The 19,646-nt window shown below is 42.1% G+C and overlaps 1 protein-coding gene across 1 annotated transcript in view; it reads right to left on the reverse strand.

The window, feature by feature from the left end:
• Positions 1-1,045: 1,045 nt before the first annotated feature.
• The window catches only part of LOC123765990 (N-acetylated-alpha-linked acidic dipeptidase 2), a 98,997-nt gene continuing 80,396 nt past the window's right edge, over positions 1,046-19,646 (reverse strand). The window contains exon 12 of the mRNA XM_069337240.1: positions 1,046-1,660. Within this exon, the coding sequence (XP_069193341.1) occupies positions 1,462-1,660 (199 nt within the window). The 3' untranslated portion in view covers positions 1,046-1,461. The remainder of the gene's footprint in view (positions 1,661-19,646) is intronic.

A 19,646-nucleotide genomic window follows, 5' to 3' on the forward strand; every position in this document is an offset into this window, starting at 1 on the left:
CAGGCCTTGGCTGGAGGTACTACTGTGACCTAGTGGTCCCAGGCCTTGGCTGGAGGTACTACTGTGACCTAGTGGTCCCAGGCCTTGGCTGGAGGTACTACTGTGACCTGGAGGTCCCAGGCCTTGGCTGGAGGTACTACTGTGACCTAGTGGTCCCAGGCCTTGGCTGGAGGTACTACTGTGACCTAGTGGTCCCAGGCCTTGGCTGGAGGGACTACTGTGACCTGGTGGTCCCAGGCCTTGGCTGGAGGTACTACTGTGACCTAGTGGTCCCAGGCCTTGGCTGGAGGTACTACTGTGACCTAGTGGTCCCAGGCCTTGGCTGGAGGTACTACTGTGACCTAGTGGTCCCAGGCCTTGGCTGGAGGTACTACTGTGACCTGGTGGTCCCAGGCCTTGCCTGAAGGAAGTACTGTGTCCTGGGGGATCCTCGTTATGGAAAGTTCTGTATCGAGGTAACCCCCCCCCCCCCGGTCGAGGGAGCACCTCGGGGGAACTACTGCGGACATACCCAGAAAGGCAAGTTTCAATTCTCTTAACACTGTATTTTTACCTAAAAGTGTTAAATATATATACATATTTTACGATGAACGTGTTCGCTGTATTGTGAAACAAATTGCTCATTTGAGAAGTTGAGAAGGCCAAACATTTTGGGCCTTCTCACTTGTTAATGAATTGCATTTAACATTATGTCAAATCTGGAACTTTGATCATGATGTAGCCTATGAAAACACAAAATGTGAATTATAATGAACAATTCCTGTTTCACTGAACCTCATCTTTCTCCGTGGTGTAGTGGTAAGACACTCGCCTGGCGTTCCGCGAGCGCTATGTCATGGGTTCGTATCCTGGCCGGGGAGGATTTACTGGGCGCAATTCCTTAACTGTAGCCTCTGTTTAACGCAACAGTAAAATGTGTACTTGGACGAAAAAACGATTCTTCGCGGCAGGGGATCGTATTCCAGGGACCTGCCCGAAACGCTACGCGTACTAGTGGCTGTACAAGAATGTAACAACTCTTGTATATATCTCAAAAAAAAAAATGTAATATCTCTAACGTTCAGACTTCAGTTTATAAGTAGTTTATTCTAGGTAATATTTAGCAATATACTCTAATCTGGCATTTCCTCAGATTATAAAACATCATAGAAACTTTCATTTGGGAATCTCTTCTACCAGAGATCATCGGAGAGAACTTTAGCAGCTGTTTCAAGCATGTGGGTGACAGTTGTATGAAGCAGGTGGGTGACAACTGTATGAAGCAGGTGAGTGACAACTGTATCAAGCAGGTGGGTTACAGCTGTATCAAGCAGGTGGATGACAGCCGTATCAAGCAGATGGGTGACAACTGACTCAAGCAGGTGGGTGACAATTGTATCAAGCAGGTGGGTGACAGCTGTATCAAACAGGTGGGTGGACAGCTGCAAAATGTAATCAAAAGCTTTCATTTGGGAATCTCTTCTACCAGAGATCACCGGAGAGAACTTTAGCAGCTGTTTCAAGCAGGTGGGTGACAGCTGCCAGGTGTTCAGCAAAGGTTCTCCACAGATGCTGCCGATCCTCCTCTGCTGCCTCTTCAATATCGGCGAGTGTATCAACTAATCCAGCAAATGCTGTACTTGAATATGCATCGTTCTTGCTGGGAGCAGTTATCACATGGCTGTATTGGGGAAGAGAAGATGTGTTAAGTACTGGTAGAATCTAATTTAGAATCTAATCTTCCAGAGCAGACCTCAAGGGCAGACAGCTGTTCATTTTAATGCAAAATAGGGACTTCTCCTTCCAAGGCCCTCACTTTAAGACAGTCTTTGCGGACAACCTTAGGGGCACCCCTGACATTTTGCTGATCAACGGAGACTGATCTATTTCACTGCAAAGTGACCCCAGGCAAGAATGTAGGGTGTGACCACATCCCGGTGGGCACCATCCCGGTGGTCACCATCCCGGTGGTCACCATCCCGGTGGTCACCATCCCGGTGGTCACCATCCCGGTGGTCACCACCCCGGTGGTCACCATCCCGGTGGTCACCATCCCGGTGGGCACCACCCCGGTGGTCACCATCCCGGTGGTCACCATCCCGGTGGTCACCACCCCGGTGGTCACCATCCCGGTGGGCACCACCCCGGTGGTCACCATCCCGGTGGTCACCATCCCGGTGGGCACCACCCCGGTGGTCACCACCCCGGTGGTCACCATCCCGGTGGTCACCATCCCGGTGGTCACCATCCCGGTGGTCACCACCCCGGTGGTCACCACCCCGGTGGTCACCACCCCGGTGGTCACCATCCCGGTGGTCACCATCCCGGTGGGCACCATCCCGGTGGTCACCACCCCGGTGGTCACCATCCCGGTGGTCACCATCCCGGTGGTCACCATCCCGGTGGTCACCATCCAGGTGGTCACCACCACGGTGGTCACCATCCCGGTGGGCACCACCCCGGTGGTCACCATCCCGGTGGTCACCACCCCGGTGGGCACCACCCCGGTGGTCACCATCCCGGTGGTCACCATCCCGGTGGTCACCATCCCGGTGGTCACCACCCCGGTGGGCACCACCCCGGTGGTCACCATCCCGGTGGTCACCATCCCGGTGGTCACCATCCCGGTGGTCACCATCCCGGTGGTCACCATCCCGGTGGGCACCATGCCGGTGGTCACCATCCCGGTGGTCACCATCCCGGTGGTCACCATCCCGGTGGTCACCATCCCGGTGGACACCATCCCGGTGGTCACCATCCCGGTGGTCACCATCCCGGTGGTCACCATCCCGGTGGTCACCATCCCGGTGGGCACCATCCCGGTGGTCACCATCCCGGTGGTCACCATCTCGGTGGTCACCATCCCGGTGGTCACCATCCCGGTGGGCACCATCCCGGTGGTCACCATCCCGGTGGTCACCATCCCGGTGGTCACCATCCCGGTGGTCACCATCCCGGTGGTCACCATCCCGGTGGTCACCATCCCGGTGGTCACCATCCCGGTGGGCACCATGCCGGTGGTCACCATCCCGGTGGTCACCATCCCGGTGGTCACCATCCCGGTGGACACCATCCCGGTGGTCACCATCCCGGTGGTCACCATCCCGGTGGTCACCATCCCGGTGGTCACCATCCCGGTGGGCACCATCCCGGTGGTCACCATCCCGGTGGTCACCATCCCGGTGGTCACCATCCCGGTGGTCACCATCCCGGTGGTCACCATCCCGGTGGTCACCATCCCGGTGGTCACCATCCCGGTGGTCACCACCCTCCAAGCTACCCCCTTCCGGTTCGTGGCACCTCACATCCGGAAGCACCTCACAGCTGGAAACCATGGAAGCTCAGGCCTATCACGCCTTTCTCGCTGATGATCCCATCCTTGACTCTGACAATCTCCCAACCCAAACAATCGACCACGCTGTCAACACCATCCACAACCACATCCACAAGAGCAGGCCGACCTCAGGGGCGCAGTATGGCAAAAGACAATCACAGCTTCAAACAGCAGAGCCTTCAACAACATACACTTCAACCATGTCAACCAATGGACCACAGAAAACGCCGCTTCTCTACTTAGCACCCCCTCGATAGACCTAACAACCCTCCATAACGACCACCCCCTAACAAGAAGCATATCAATGGTAGAGATGAGTGGAACCATTAAGAGCATCCGCAATAAGGCCCCAGGACCATCGGGCATCAAGGCAAAGCAGATCAAACTCCTACCATGCAATCTTCTGCAATCCCTACTCAACATATTCAAGGTCCATGCTGTATCTGGCCACGTTCCCGTAGCATTCAAATCGGCCAAGATGATATTCATTCCCAAACCCAAGAAAAGTCCCGCCAGCCCGGCAACTACCGCTCAGTTTCCCTCTTGGCCACATTAGGCAAGTGTTTTGAAAAAATCATATCCAACCGTTTCAACTACTATATGGAGTACAACAATCTCTTCACAGAAAAACAGTTCGGCTTTCGAACGCAGCAGTCAACCCAGCATGCAATAAACATCATCTATGATGCTGTCAGCTCAATCCGGCAGCAAAAACAGGTAGCCCTGATTGCGATGAGAGATGTACACAAGGCCTCCGACAGCCTATGGCACGATGGCCTTGTGTACAAACAAGCACACTTACCAGCCCAAAACTGAACCCTCCTCAGACTGATCAGAAAATTCCCTAAGAACAGGCAAGTTACTCCCAGCTTCAAGACGAAAGCGGCAGCAGTCTTCACTTCAACAGCTGGAGTCCCCCCAAAGGTCGTGCGTGAACCCGGACTTCTATAACATTTTCGTAAACGACCTGCCCCAACCGAAGAACAGGGACACTATCATCGTCTAATTTGCTGACGACGTAACATACGTAATAACATCCAACCCAAGCATCCAAACAGCCAAACATGCGACAGTAATACGTAAGGCGAACGTAGAACTAGCTAGGACTGCTAACTGGGAAAGAAAATGGAGGGTCACCACCTACCCAGACAAGATCGAAATAACCACTGTCGGCTTTATGGCCTACACAATTGAAGATGAGGAGAGGAGGATAAGGATCAGGGGCGAACCCATAGTCATCTCAAACTCCAACACAGTGCTTGGATACAACTTCAACAGGCTACTTAACTCCATCCAGTATGTCTCCCAGAAGACAGCGATGACTTAGGGTTCCCTGACGAGGCTATTCCGCTTCCGGCAAGCCCCATCCAACGTCAAGCTAAATCTGCAGAGAATGATTATAAAACCTAGCCTCGCGTACCCATACGCCCCCCTGAACCTCACCATCAAAAACAACATGTTGAAGATCCAACGGGTCCAAAACAAAGCACTTCGCTTCGTGGCGGGCCTGTTGCTGGCAGACAGGGTCAGGCAGCTGTACAGCATGAAGCATATGTATGTCCCAGACCCCGAAGAACCCCACGAAGCAGTAAACACAACCGTTACTATGAGATCCATGAACCACCAAGCAGAACCAGAAGAATCACTCTCTAACAAAAAGGATCAGACATATCCATGATCAGGCTTTCCCGAGACCTCAAATACTAAGTGGTCTGCCAGACGACCCAAATGAGTGGCCCATCCCGGACCCGATTTATACTTATTTAAAAATCAATAAAATGAAAATACAAAAAAACTTTTTTGTGCTACTAGAAGAGTATCTACACTGATGCTACTAAGATTAATCTCCTGCAGTTAACTCCAACGGCTTTAGGGTTTCCAGACACCAGCTAGGACACAAACATTAGCCACCCAGCCAATGTACTGACAACCCAACATACCTGTGGGTACCGACCTGTGAGATTTATATTTATTTAATTTATATGAATTTATATAGAATTTATATATACATTAATTTATATATTTCGATAGCAATTGGTATGATGTTAAGTGGACTGTATTTCTGCAATAATCTCACAAATCGATCCTTACACATTAGGGGGGGAATTTATATTAAATTTATATATATGCACCCAATCCAACTACAGTATTAACTACACATATTGGTATACATTGAGGAGGTTCCTTATCTTATTGTACAGCAGGCTTAGTCCACCAGGTATAACTAGGATGAAGACACCAAATTATCCTCGTTTGAGGCTAGCTTCCATCACCCAGTAACTGATGTATCAAGTCTTGCTTTCCCTTCTTGTTCCTGTCAAAGGGCGCTAGCTGTAAAGCCAGAATCCTAATATATGACAGCTATATCAGAGAAAACACTGTATATAATAGATAAGATAAGGACCAAGGCTTAATTACCTTTATTGAGTCGATTATTTGTGTTCTAACTGGTTCGCCCAATATCTACCTAACATTAATGGCCAAAAATGATTAGATAAACAGGTTTCGGAAAGACACTTCCCTTGTGTTTGTTGACAGCGTGTTGATGATGGCAGAACACTACTCTGATCTCCATAACACTTCGTCCAAGAGAAATTATAGGAGCTGTACTCGCTCCAACGACTCTGGACCTAGATTCAGGAAGCTCTGTGTATTTCTTCGTAAGTGGGTTTGCTACGAAGGTTCCGAAGTGCGCCCTAAGAAGATGCTTAGGTGCGATTCAATAAGGTATACTTAGGAAGAAAAATTGTTGGTTCACCTGCGTGCCGATAGAGGTCACTACTGTGTTTCGTTTGGCCAATCAGAGAGCAGCAACATTCTTCATATTGAAGATTTAGCGCTGGCTTATCGCAGCTCTACTGCCTCCTATTTACGTCGAATTTTCTTATAAAATTAGTATATTTCGAAGTAAAACAATGTTTTTTCAACTTCTACAGCCAGCACCGATATTGTAGTAAACAAATATGTTACATTTGTTGTTTACCTACGTAATTCTAAGAGATACTGTGTAGCTGTCCTTGTTGCTCGGAAGATGCGCTGACAATTATTGTATATATTTACTGAATTTACCCAAGGGCCACTAACTATCTAGTGACCTCGAAGAGGACAGAAAGCCGGCGGCTTGTTGAAGGGCCCGCCAATTGTCTTAATTATATTTTTTAGCTGGAATTTGGCATTTACGGCTTCAGCGGGTAGGCGGTTCCATGGGTTTATAGCCCTCTTGGTGGAAAAAAAACATCTGTTTTCAGTCCTACTTGAGAGAACATACTCTCCAACACTATATCTGTGATTGTCCTGTTATCAGTGACTTCATACCAAATGGTATGAGGTATTTTGAGCTCTGTATGTATGAGTGTATGAGTTCATACACTCAGGAATATTGGAAGATATTCTTGTGCTGCACCCAGATTTTGCCAGTGGAGGCTAATAGATCAGCATTAAGTATTTTGTTCTCTCCTAATTCCATGTATGACTGGCCATCCTGTGAGGTGAGCTTGTAGCTGGTTTTTGATCTACACTGTGTGGTCCTTTAGACAGAATAGGGAAGCAGCACATTGCTGTGTATACCTAAACATGTTTAAAAATACATTGTTTGAGAGGAGTTTTGTAGAAACTGGTAAGAGTAATTATAATATAATGTTTCCATGATTCAGTGCTTACCTCTTGTGAAAATTGCTTAGAGTTGTTTAGTCAGAGTTGATTTGTTTTTTGTATTGAGGCTGGTATTTTCTAAATTGATTCCATGTACAGTATGTCTAACCATCCTGTGAGATGGGAGTATTAGATAAACTTATAGCTAGTTTTTTATCTACACTGTGTAATATTCCATATAGAATAGGGTAGCAGCACATTGCTGTGTATACCTAATCTTCTTAATAAAAAAAATCAGTAATAAAGATTTTAAATTATAGTTTGTATTATTACAAATACAGTACTGTATTATCCTTATTAAATCATGTTGACCATGGATCATTAAGATCTCATGTTGATATGTAATACAAGTCATATTTCTTTTGAACTGCTAATCCATGCTAATCATTCATTAAATTGTGCATTATGTCTCAATTTTTCACTTCCTTGGATATACTGTACAGTACAAAAAGATAGGAAAAAATAAACCAGTAATATTTCTTTCATTATATTTTTCATTTAAATAACTGCATCAATATTTTTACAGCTGACAGGATTTGTTTTCCCATACAGGTGCATTATTTGTTAAAAAAATTTGGTTTATTGTTACACACAATGGTGCTACATAGCCTTCCCAGCTTGGTGCCTTCTTTTAATACTTACAGATTAAAAAATAAATAATAAATACATTTTATTCAGGAAAAGTACATACAGTTGATTTACAAACATAATGTTGGATTTATAGACAGAGCTAGTACATACAATACCTAAAGCCACTAATACTCTAGCATTTCGGGCAAGGTGTGGGGGGAAAAAAAACAGACTAAAACTTAATAGTAATCGGGATTAGGTATAAATTGTGTTGAAAGAAGGAATAAAAAATACAAAAAGGGGGTTAACATAGCATAAATCAGCAATTGCACATGTTGGTGAACAGTTTAAAAAATAGCAAGACATGGGTTGACATTTAGGAGGTAAGTTAGGTTACATGGAGTTAATTAGGCAGTACTTGGTTTAACTCTTAAACTGGTTGAGAGAGGTACAGCCGTTGACATGATTCGGGAGGTCATTCCACATTCTGGGTCCCTTGATTTGTAGAGCACTTCTAGTTTGGTTACACACAGCCAAATTGAGTAACAGGAAGAGGTCTTGGACACAAATTTGTTCCATGCTAAATGTAGAGGAATCAGCTGAGTATTCCTCAAATAAAATAAGTTGCCTCAGCTTATAAGGTAAATAAAATAAGCATTTCTCAAATAAGTAGCTGCCTCACTGCTACATAGCCTTCCCGGCATGGTGCCTTCTTTTGATAATTACTTGTTCCACACCCAAATTGTATAACAGGAAGAGGTCTTGGACCCCTACTTCCCTCTCTCTTTTTTAATAATCTATATAGTCATAATTCTAGCTTTAAGTATTCAATGAATAAAGTTTTTGACATTTTTACCCTTTTCCTTACCTAACATCATTTGTGCAGCATATTTTTATTTTATGTCTCACCCAGATTTAATTTAAAAATAAAACCAAACTAAATAAATTAGAAATGGGTATGTATAGCTAAGGTACACCCTTACTACTAGGTGAACAGGGGCATTTGGTGATAGTAAATGATCCCATCAGGCAGGGCTCATCACCTTCTCTCATATTTCATGTTCACCAGTGTTTATTTACTTAATAACTACTGGTATAATATCTTGCTATTATAAAATTAATTCTACTATCATCAAACACATATTTACTTCAAGTTTCAAGCAGAGAATGCATATATAACTAACACGAAGGACTCCTCTTCACTAGATTCACCAGCTATAATGTTTTGGTCATGTTCCAATATCATAAATCGATCCCAGTGTTATGTAGTAGAGAAAAAATGACTTATATCCAGTTTACGTAAAGCAACGAGTGGTCGAAACCACACTTAAATCCCGGAATGAACTTACGAAGATTTTTCCACTTAGGGTAGCTATTTGAATACGGACGTAGCCGCCACGAAGGCGCTAAGAAGGAATTCGTTCTTAGCTAAGAGGAAAAACCTTCGTAAGTACCTTCCTGAATCCGGCCCCAGGTCTTTACCAACAATGGCTGACCTCTTCCTACTCACTGACGCCATGGCACTTTGTCCAGATATCAGTAACTGATAGAAGGATCACATTTACTTTATTTTGGTACTGATAATTAAGTTAATTCAAATGAGATGTTTTTATGATGTAAAAAGTCCAAAGACTAATGTATTTAAGAATAATTCCCAACAGAATAGTTGGTGAATTTATAATAGTATGTGGAAATGATATCTCGTTTTCTATTGACGGAAAATTCCACTACAAGCTACATTTTCTATGGGTAACTTGTGTATACAACACAGCAGCAATATTATCTGCAATTGCATGTATTATTAAATGGTGTCGGGTTTTCCGACAACACCACATACCCATACAAACGACACACACACATGCCAACCCATGGTAGACAGGCCACTGACATGATGGACAGGAATCCTCTCCCCCCCTCCCCCCCTCCTCTCTCTCTCTCTCTCTCTCTCTCTCTCTCTCTCTCTCTCTCTCTCTCTCTCTCCTCTCTCTCTCTCTCTCTCTCTCTTCTCTCTCTCTCTCTCTCTCTCTCTCTCTCTCTCTCTCTCTCTCTCTCTCTCTCTCTCTCTCTCTCTCTCTCTCTCTCTCTCTCTCTCTCTCTCTCTCTTTCTCTCTCTCTCTCTCTCTCTCTCTCTTTCTCTCTCTCTCTCTCTCTCTCTCTCTCTCTCTCTCTCTCTCTATATATATATATATATATATATATATATATATATATATATATATATATATATATATATATATATATATATATAGATAAGAATAAGAATAATAGATAGAGCGATAAGAATAGATAGAGCCATAAGAATAGAGCGACCTACCATGAACACCCAAATCACGGAACTATTTACTCTACCCACCATGAGAGTAAGGACAAGACAAGAACATATCGATGCCAACACAGAAGACAATGTCCAACATAACAGGCCAATTACACTGGATTAATCTTTGTGTTTAGATAGGAGATGCCTCGTATGGGCCAATAAGCCTTCTGCAGCCCCTATGTTTATCCCTTATGTATCCCCCCATGTTTTTCACCTTCATTATATATATATATATATATATATATATATATATATATATATATATATATATATATATATATATATATATATATATATATATTTTGGTAGCAGTCTTTCCTGTAGACATATATTATTAAATATGACCGAAAAAGTAAGATTAATAATTCTAACACGAATTTTCTCAATCTTTCGTACATTACGCTTCACTGTTGGAGGTAAATCAAAAATCAATTCTCCAAAATTCATTTTTATTTCTAGTCTGACGCGACACGGGCGCGTTTCATAAAACTTATTACATTATTACCGACATGATGGACAGGAATCCTCTCCCCCCCTACCCCCCTCCCCCCCTCCCCCCAACCCCCCCTCCCCCTCTCTCTCTCTCTCTCTCTCTCTCTCTCTCTCTCTCTCTCTCTATATATATATATATATATATATATATATATATATATATATATATATATAGATAAGAATAAGAATAATAGATAGAGCGATAAGAATAGATAGAGCCATAAGAATAGAGCGACCTACCATGAACACCCAAATCACGGAACTATTTACTCTACCCACCATGAGAGTAAGGACAAGACAAGAACATATCGATGCCAACACAGAAGACAATGTCCAACATAACAGGCCAATTACACTGGATTAATCTTTGTGTTTAGATAGGAGATGCCTCGTATGGGCCAATAAGCCTTCTGCAGCCCCTATGTTTATCCCTTATGTATCCCCCCATGTTTTTCACCTTCATTATATATATATATATATATATATATATATATATATATATATATATATATATAAATATATATATATATATATATATATATATATATATATATATATATATATATATATATTGGTAGCAGGCTTTCCTGTAGACATATATTATTAAATATGACCGAAAAAGTAAGATTAATAATTCTAACACGAATTTTCTCAATCTTTCGTACATTACGCTTCACTGTTGGAGGTAAATCAAAAATCAATTCTCCAAAATTCATTTTTATTTCTAGTCTGACGCGACACGGGCGCGTTTCGTAAAACTTATTACATTTTCAAAGACTTTAGTTCACAAATACACAACTGAATAGAACTTACGTATCTCCGATTTTATATCTACATTTGAGTGAGGTGGAAGGGGTGATGTGGCATTAACACAAGACAGAACAAAATGTGGTATTAATAGGGTATTAATTTCATCAACACAAGACAGAACAAGAGTATTAATAGGGTATTAATTTCATCAACACAAGACAGAACACGAAACAATGGATATTGAATAGAAGTGTTTGTAGAAAGCCTATTGGTCCATATTTCTTGATGCTTCTATATTGGAGCGGAGTCTTGAGGTGGGTAGAATATAGTTGTGCAATAATTGGCTGTTGATTGCTGGTGTTGACTTCTTGATGTGTAGTGCCTCGCAAACGTCAAGCCGCCTGCTATCGCTGTATCTATCGATGATTTCTGTGTTGTTTACTAGGATTTCTCTGGCGATGGTTTGGTTGTGGGAAGAGATTATATGTTCCTTAATGGAGCCCTGTTGCTTATGCATCGTTAAACGCCTAGAAAGAGATGTTGTTGTCTTGCCTATATACTGGGTTTTTTGGAGCTTACAGTCCCCAAGTGGGCATTTGAAGGCATAGACGACGTTAGTCTCTTTTAAAGCGTTCTGTTTTGTGTCTGGAGAGTTTCTCATGAGTAGGCTGGCCGTTTTTCTGGTTTTATAGTAAATCGTCAGTTGTATCCTCTGATTTTTGTCTGTAGGGATAACGTTTCTATTAACAATATCTTTCAGGACCCTTTCCTCCGTTTTATGAGCTGTGGAAAAGAAGTTCCTGTAAAATAGTCTAATAGGGGGTATAGGTGTTGTGTTAGTTGTCTCTTCAGAGGTTGCATAGCTTTTCACTTTCCTTCTTATGATGTCTTCGACGAAACCATTGGAGAAGCCGTTATTGACTAGGACCTGCCTTACCCTACAGAAGCACCATACTGTCCCCCAAGCTTAAAGCGGCAGCTAAAAGCCTTCGTGAGAACAAGGAGATAGTTGTCAGGAGTGGTGACAAGTCGCCAATATATGTCATTCTTAAAAAAGACGAATATCTGGCGAAAATGAACATCATACTCTCTGACCAAACTAAGTTCCAAAGGGTAACGAAGGACACTACAGCCGAATTAAAAGCAAAGGTCAACAAACTGATCGAAACTGTGAACGCCAAGAAATCCGGACTCCACCTGCCAAAGATCATTGGGGAATATAAACCTGGATATGCGTATGGAAATGTCAATTCGCACATGCCTGGAAACCCACTTCGGCCAATCATTAGCCAGATACCCACACCCACGTACAGACTGGCGAAGCGACTCAACGGCCTGCTGACTCCTTATGTTCCTTGCGCCTTCAGCCTGAAGTCTCCAAAGGAATTTGTTGACTTACTGCGAGGCACACGGGCCACAGGGATAAGAGCCTCGTTGGACGTAGAATCGCTGTTTACCAAGGTACCTGTGGACGAGACAATCGGAATGATAGCCGACAGAGTGTATCGTGATCCAGCCTGTACTCCTCTTGACATACCAGAAAATATTCTGAGGAAACTACTCCAAGCTTGTACTAAAGAGGCACCCTTCTTGAGCCCGGATGGGCACATGTATAAGCAAGTAGATGGGGTCGCCATGGGTTCTCCCCTAGGTGTCCTGTTTGCAAACTTCTACATGGGTACCATCGAGCAAAAAGTCTTAGTCGACATGAACTTGAAACCGGCCATATACTGCAGGTATGTTGACGACATTTTTACACAGGTACCTGATGTCAGACATCTGCAGGAGCTGAAGGAGGCTTTTGAGCAGAGTTCCGTGCTGCGTTTCACTTACGAGATGGAAAAGGATGGGAAGCTGCCCTTTCTAGATGTAACAGTCATGGAAAAGGGCGGAGGTTTCCACACTGCAGTCTACACTAAGGAAACAAACATAGGAATGTGCCTAAATGCCAACAGCGACTGCCCAGACAGGTACAAGAGGAGTGTTGTTAACGCATATGTCGACCGTGCTCTCAGCCGCAGCTCAGAATGGAAGCAAGTCGACGAAGAACTCTGTAGGGTAAGGCAGGTCCTAGTCAATAACGGCTTCTCCAATGGTTTCGTCGAAGACATCATAAGAAGGAAAGTGAAAAGCCATGCAACCTCTGAAGAGACAACGAACACAACACCTATACCCCCTATTAGACTATTTTACAGGAACTTCTTTTCCACAGCTCATAAAACGGAGGAAAGGGTCCTGAAAGATATTGTTAATAGAAACGTTATCCCTACAGACAAAAATCAGAGGATACAACTGACGATTTACTATAAAACCAGAAAAACGGCCAGCCTACTCATGAGAAACTCTCCAGACACAAAACAGAACGCTTTAAAAGAGACTAACGTCGTCTATGCCTTCAAATGCCCACTTGGGGACTGTAAGCTCCAAAAAACCCAGTATATAGGCAAGACAACAACATCTCTTTCTAGGCGTTTAACGATGCATAAGCAACAGGGCTCCATTAAGGAATATATATTCTCTTCCCACAACCAAACCATCGCCAGAGAAATCCTAGTAAACAACACAGAAATCATCGATAGATACAGCGATAGCAGGCGGCTTGACGTTTGCGAGGCACTACACATCAAGAAGTCAACACCAGCAATCAACAGCCAATTATTGCACAACTATATTCTACCCACCTCAAGACTCTGCTCCAATATAGAAGCATCAAGAAATATGGACCAATAGGCTTTCTACAAACACTTCTATTCAATATCCATTGTTTCGTGTTCTGTCTTGTGTTGATGAAATTAATACCCTATTAATACTCTTGTTCTGTCTTGTGTTGATGAAATTAATACCCTATTAATACCACATTTTGTTCTGTCTTGTGTTAATGCCACATCACCCCTTCCACCTCACTCAAATGTAGATATAAAATCGGAGATACGTAAGTTCTATTCAGTTGTGTATTTGTGAACTAAAGTCTTTGAAAATGTAATAAGTTTTACGAAACGCGCCCGTGTCGCGTCAGACTAGAAATAAAAATGAATTTTGGAGAATTGATTTTTGATTTACCTCCAACAGTGAAGCGTAATGTATGAAAGATTGAGAAAATTCGTGTTAGAATTATTAATCTTACTTTTTCGGTCATATTTAATAATATATGTCTACAGGAAAGACTGCTACCAAAATATACTAATATTAAAGCGCACGACCCAGCAGCAAGGAATCAAGCCTTCACGATAAAATATCGCCAGGATCTGATTCGTGATCAGATATACAAGGCAGAGAATGAAATCAAAGACAACAAAACGCAACTACTTCATGCTACAAACGAGTGGAGAAATAGCAACATCGACGTTAGTATCCGTACCCGCATTGAACAACACCTCGACATCCTCACAGACCAACATCACCTCAGCACTGAAACAAGGATTATCAAGAAACTAACAACATTATATGGAGGACCTATGGCAATTCCACGACCAAGAGATGGCTTCCTGAACCTTGCAGGAATTAACCTCACTGAGGACCAAGTCACTCTCCTAAATCTGGGCATAAACTGTCATGTTATGTCCAGACCGAGTGAGATGGCCCGGAAAGTAGAGTTGGAAATTCTGTTGGACGACATATTCGACCTCGAGACACAAAAGAAGGTCACTACCAAAGATACCTTACAAGCAGAACTTATTGCAGAAGGAGGAAAGAATCGAGACAACTACAGAAGCACCATACTGTCCCCTGAGCTTAAAGCGGCAGCTAAAAGCCTTCGTGAGAACAAGGAGATAGTTGTCAGGAGAGGTGACAAGTCGCCAATATATGTCATTCTTAAAAAAGACGAATATCTGGCGAAAATGAACATCATACTCTCTGACCAAACTAAGTTCCAAAGGGTAACGAAGGACACTACAGCCGAATTAAAAGCAAAGGTCAACAAACTGATCGAAACTGTGAACGCCAAGAAATCCGGACTCCACCTGCCAAAGATCATTGGGGAATATAAACCTGGATATGCGTATGGAAATGTCAAGACGCACAAGCCTGGAAACCCACTTCGGCCAATCATTAGCCAGATACCCACACCCACGTACAGACTGGCGAAGCGACTCAACGGCCTGCTGACTCCTTATGTTCCTTGCGCCTTCAGCCTAAAGTCTCCAAAGGAATTTGTTGACTTACTGCGGGGCACACGGGCCACAGGGATAAGAGCCTCGTTGGACGTAGAATCGCTGTTTACCAACGTACCTGTGGACGAGACAATCGGAATGATAGCCGACAGAGTGTATCGTGATCCAGCCTGTACTCCTCTTGACATACCAGAAAATATTCTGAGGAAACTACTCCAAGCTTGTACTAAAGAGGCACCCTTCTTGAGCCCGGATGGGCACATGTATAAGCAAGTAGATGGGGTCGCCATGGGTTCTCCCCTAGGTGTCCTGTTTGCAAACTTCTACATTGGTACCATCGAGCAAAAAGTCTTAGTCGACATGAACTTGAAACCGGCCATATACTGCAGGTATGTTGACGACATTTTTGCACAGGTACCTGATGTCAGACATCTGCAGGAGCTGAAGGAGGCATTCGAGCAGAGTTCCGTGCTGCGTTTCACTTACGAGATGGAAAAGGATGGGAAGCTGCCCTTTCTAGATGTAACAGTCATGGAAAAGGGCGGAGGTTTCCACACTGCAGTCTACACTAAGGAAACAAACATAGGAATGTGCCTAAATGCCAACAGCGACTGCCCAGACAGGTACAAGATGAGTGTTGTTAACGCATATGTCGACCGTGCTCTCAGCCACAGCTCAGAATGGAAGCAAGTCGACGAAGAACTCTGTAGGGTAAGGCAGGTCCTAGTCAATAACGGCTTCTCCAATGGTTTCGTCGAAGACATCATAAGAAGGAAAGTGAAAAGCCATGCAACCTCTGAAGAGACAACGAACACAACACCTATACCCCCTATTAGACTATTTTACAGGAACTTCTTTTCCACAGCTCATAAAACGGAGGAAAGGGTCCTGAAAGATATTGTTAATAGAAACGTTATCCCTACAGACAAAAATCAGAGGATACAACTGACGATTTACTATAAAACCAGAAAAACGGCCAGCCTACTCATGAGAAACTCTCCAGACACAAAACAGAACGCTTTAAAAGAGACTAACGTCGTCTATGCCTTCAAATGCCCACTTGGGGACTGTAAGCTCCAAAAAAACAGTATATAGGCAAGACAACAACATCTCTTTCTAGGCGTTTAACGATGCATAAGCAACAGGGCTCCATTAAGGAACATATAATCTCTTCCCACAACCAAACCATCGCCAGAGAAATCCTAGTAAACAACACAGAAATCATCGATAGATACAGCGATAGCAGGCGGCTTGACGTTTGCGAGGCACTACACATCAAGAAGTCAACACCAGCAATCAACAGCCAATTATTGCACAACTATATTCTACCCACCTCAAGACTCCGCTCCAATATAGAAGCATCAAGAAATATGGACCAATAGGCTTTCTACAAACACTTCTATTCAATATCCATTGTTTCGTGTTCTGTCTTGTGTTGATGAAATTAATACCCTATTAATACTCTTGTTCTGTCTTGTGTTGATGAAATTAATACCCTATTAATACCACATCTTGTTCTGTCTTGTGTTAATGCCACATCACCCCTTCCACCTCACTCAGATGTAGATATAAAATCGGAGATACGTAAGTTCTATTCAGTTGTGTATTTGTGAACTAAAGTCTTTGAAAATGTAATAAGTTTTACGAAACGCGCCCGTGTCGCGTCAGACTAGAAATAAAAATGAATTTTGGAGAATTGATTTTTGATTTAACTCCAACAGTGAAGCGTAATGTACGAAAGATTGAGAAAATTCGTGTTAGAATTATTAATCTTACTTTTTCGGTCATATTTAATAATATATATATATATATATATATATATATATATATATATATATATATATATATATATATTTATATATATATATATATATATATATATTTATATATATATATATATATATATATATATATATATATATATATATATATATATATATATATATATATATATATATATATATATATGCTCAATGCATTGAGCATTTACACCGAGTTTTCCCACATAACAGGGCTCGATTAAAGAACACCAGAGGTCCTTCATCATCTCATTGCCATGGCTTTGAAGTATGGTGCAATGGATACAGTGTGTACCTGCCACTCTGTGGGCCAGGGTTCGAGTCTCTTGGTGGGTTGAGTGTTAAAAAGTTATATATATATATATATATATATACCTACATCCTCTTCCAGAATTTCACCTCCCCATCCCCATTAGATTACTAATAGTAATCTAATAAAAATAGCCTGAGCAGAATTCAACTGATGGGATGAGATATTCAACAAGTTTCTTGAAAGAATTCGTTATTTGTGTTGTTTAATGTGATCATATAATAAATGTAGTCTGTTTGACCAGACCACACACTAGAAGGTGAAAAACGACGACGTTTCGACTTGAGAATGGTCCAGGACGGACCGAAACGTCGTCGTCCTTTCACCTTCTAGTGTGTGGTCTGGTCAAATTACTTTAGCCACGTTATTGTGACTCATCGCCTGCAAATGTAGTCTTTAGGGTGGAATGGATGGAACTGATGTGCAAGAAGCAACAAGCTAATGGATCTAGAGAAATGCCAGAGTTGAAGAGTAAATTACAGCTTTTAATGTAAAATATATGTAGAAGCAGGAACAACCTGACAATGTGTCGTGGCGCATATTTCTCTATAAATGTAAATGTTCGTTTGTTCAAAATCGCTAATCTCCGAAAGTTCTTCACTAATTGCTTTGAAATTTTGACACAATGTTCCATTCGAATACGCGTGTGTTTTTATATACCAACTATATAGATGTCACACCTGTGACAGGTAATTTTTTTTTTAAACAAGGCCATATGGGCACATAAAAGCAACACACGCTATACTAAATATGTTAAGAGTCCATTTCAACCTTTTGGATTGCATTGATAAATTTAATTTTCATAAATGTCTATTTATTTTAATTGTAATTTAATTATTTTGTGTGACGTTGAGTTGGAATTGAGCTGCGTTGTTTAACATACAAAACATTTCGTGAGTATAACTGATTTTTTATTTTTCCTTGTTTTTCATTTCATTTTCTTTAATTGTTCTTACTTTTTTTCAGTGACGGGAACATCATATCATTTGATGTTGCCATTTTTCTGATGGGAACATCAGATCATTTGGGAACACATCCGACGAGGGAGTGGGGAATGATGTAGAGACATTGGACAACATTGGATAACGACCAAAACTCAGGAACAGATAGTTTAGAGAACCGCAGCAGTAGTGTGGAGGAAGAGGGTATTGTGGTACAAAATAACAGCAATATTACAGAGCCAGGTAATATAAACGATGAGAGCAACAGTGAGACAGAGTGCATAGATGAAGGAATTGGGACGAAAGACGGAGATGGCTCCAATAAAGAGGTAGACAAGACAGACACTGGTATAAATACCTTGAAAAACGCAAAACCTGAACATATTTGCAAATTCTGCGCTAAAGGAATATGCAAATATGGAAAATTAGGGGCAAAATGCAATTTTCTGCATCCTCGAAAATGCAGGAACATGTTGGCGAGGGGTACATGCCGTTTTGGAACAGGGTGTAGATACTTTCACCCTAAATTATGCCAATTTTCAATTAGGGACAAAAAATGCTACAATCTTCAGTGTCCGGAATTCCACGTGAGAGGTACAGAGCGTTATAGACGGGAAGATCAATATGACACTACTGGAAATATTTTAGAGGAAGGCAGAAACAGAGTAGAAAATATAAGAGAGAGGAACAATCAGATTACATTATATGCAAACATACACTACATTATATGCAAACATACATTACATTATATGCAAACATACACTACATTATATGCAAACATACACTACATTATATGCAAACATACACTACATTATATGCAAACATACACTACATTATATGCAAACATACACTACATTATATGAAAACATACACTACATTATATGCAAACATACAAGTCTTGAATCCAAAATCAAGAAATAAAGTTAAGTTCACCAATTGCCTCCAAATAGAATCGAACTCAATATTTGGTGCATTTACAGAAACCCACACAAAAGACCACATGGATAGTGAAATCTGGATTCCGAATTATAATCTATATAGATGTGACAGAGTAATTAGGTCAAGTGGAGGAGTAGGTCTGTATATTTAAGAAGAGCTGGCATGCACAGAGCTCCTGAACTCATCCAATGAGGTGGTAGAGGTTCTTGGAATCAAGGTAGAAAATATGAATATACTTATTATTTTAATATACAAACCGCCAGATGCAACAGTTGAGGAATTCACTGAACAGATCCACAAAATAGAGAATATCCTTGGTAACCTAGCAAACCCAGTACCAGATATCATCTTCCTTGGAGACTTCAATCTACCCAGTTTAAAATGGAGAATAGTAAACAATAACATCATAGCAGGAAGTCAACCTGGAAATAACCAACCACAGGTCAGAGAAC

The sequence above is a fragment of the Procambarus clarkii genome, chromosome 37, assembly GCF_040958095.1.
Source record: "Procambarus clarkii isolate CNS0578487 chromosome 37, FALCON_Pclarkii_2.0, whole genome shotgun sequence".
NCBI classification, from domain to species: domain Eukaryota; kingdom Metazoa; phylum Arthropoda; class Malacostraca; order Decapoda; family Cambaridae; genus Procambarus; species Procambarus clarkii.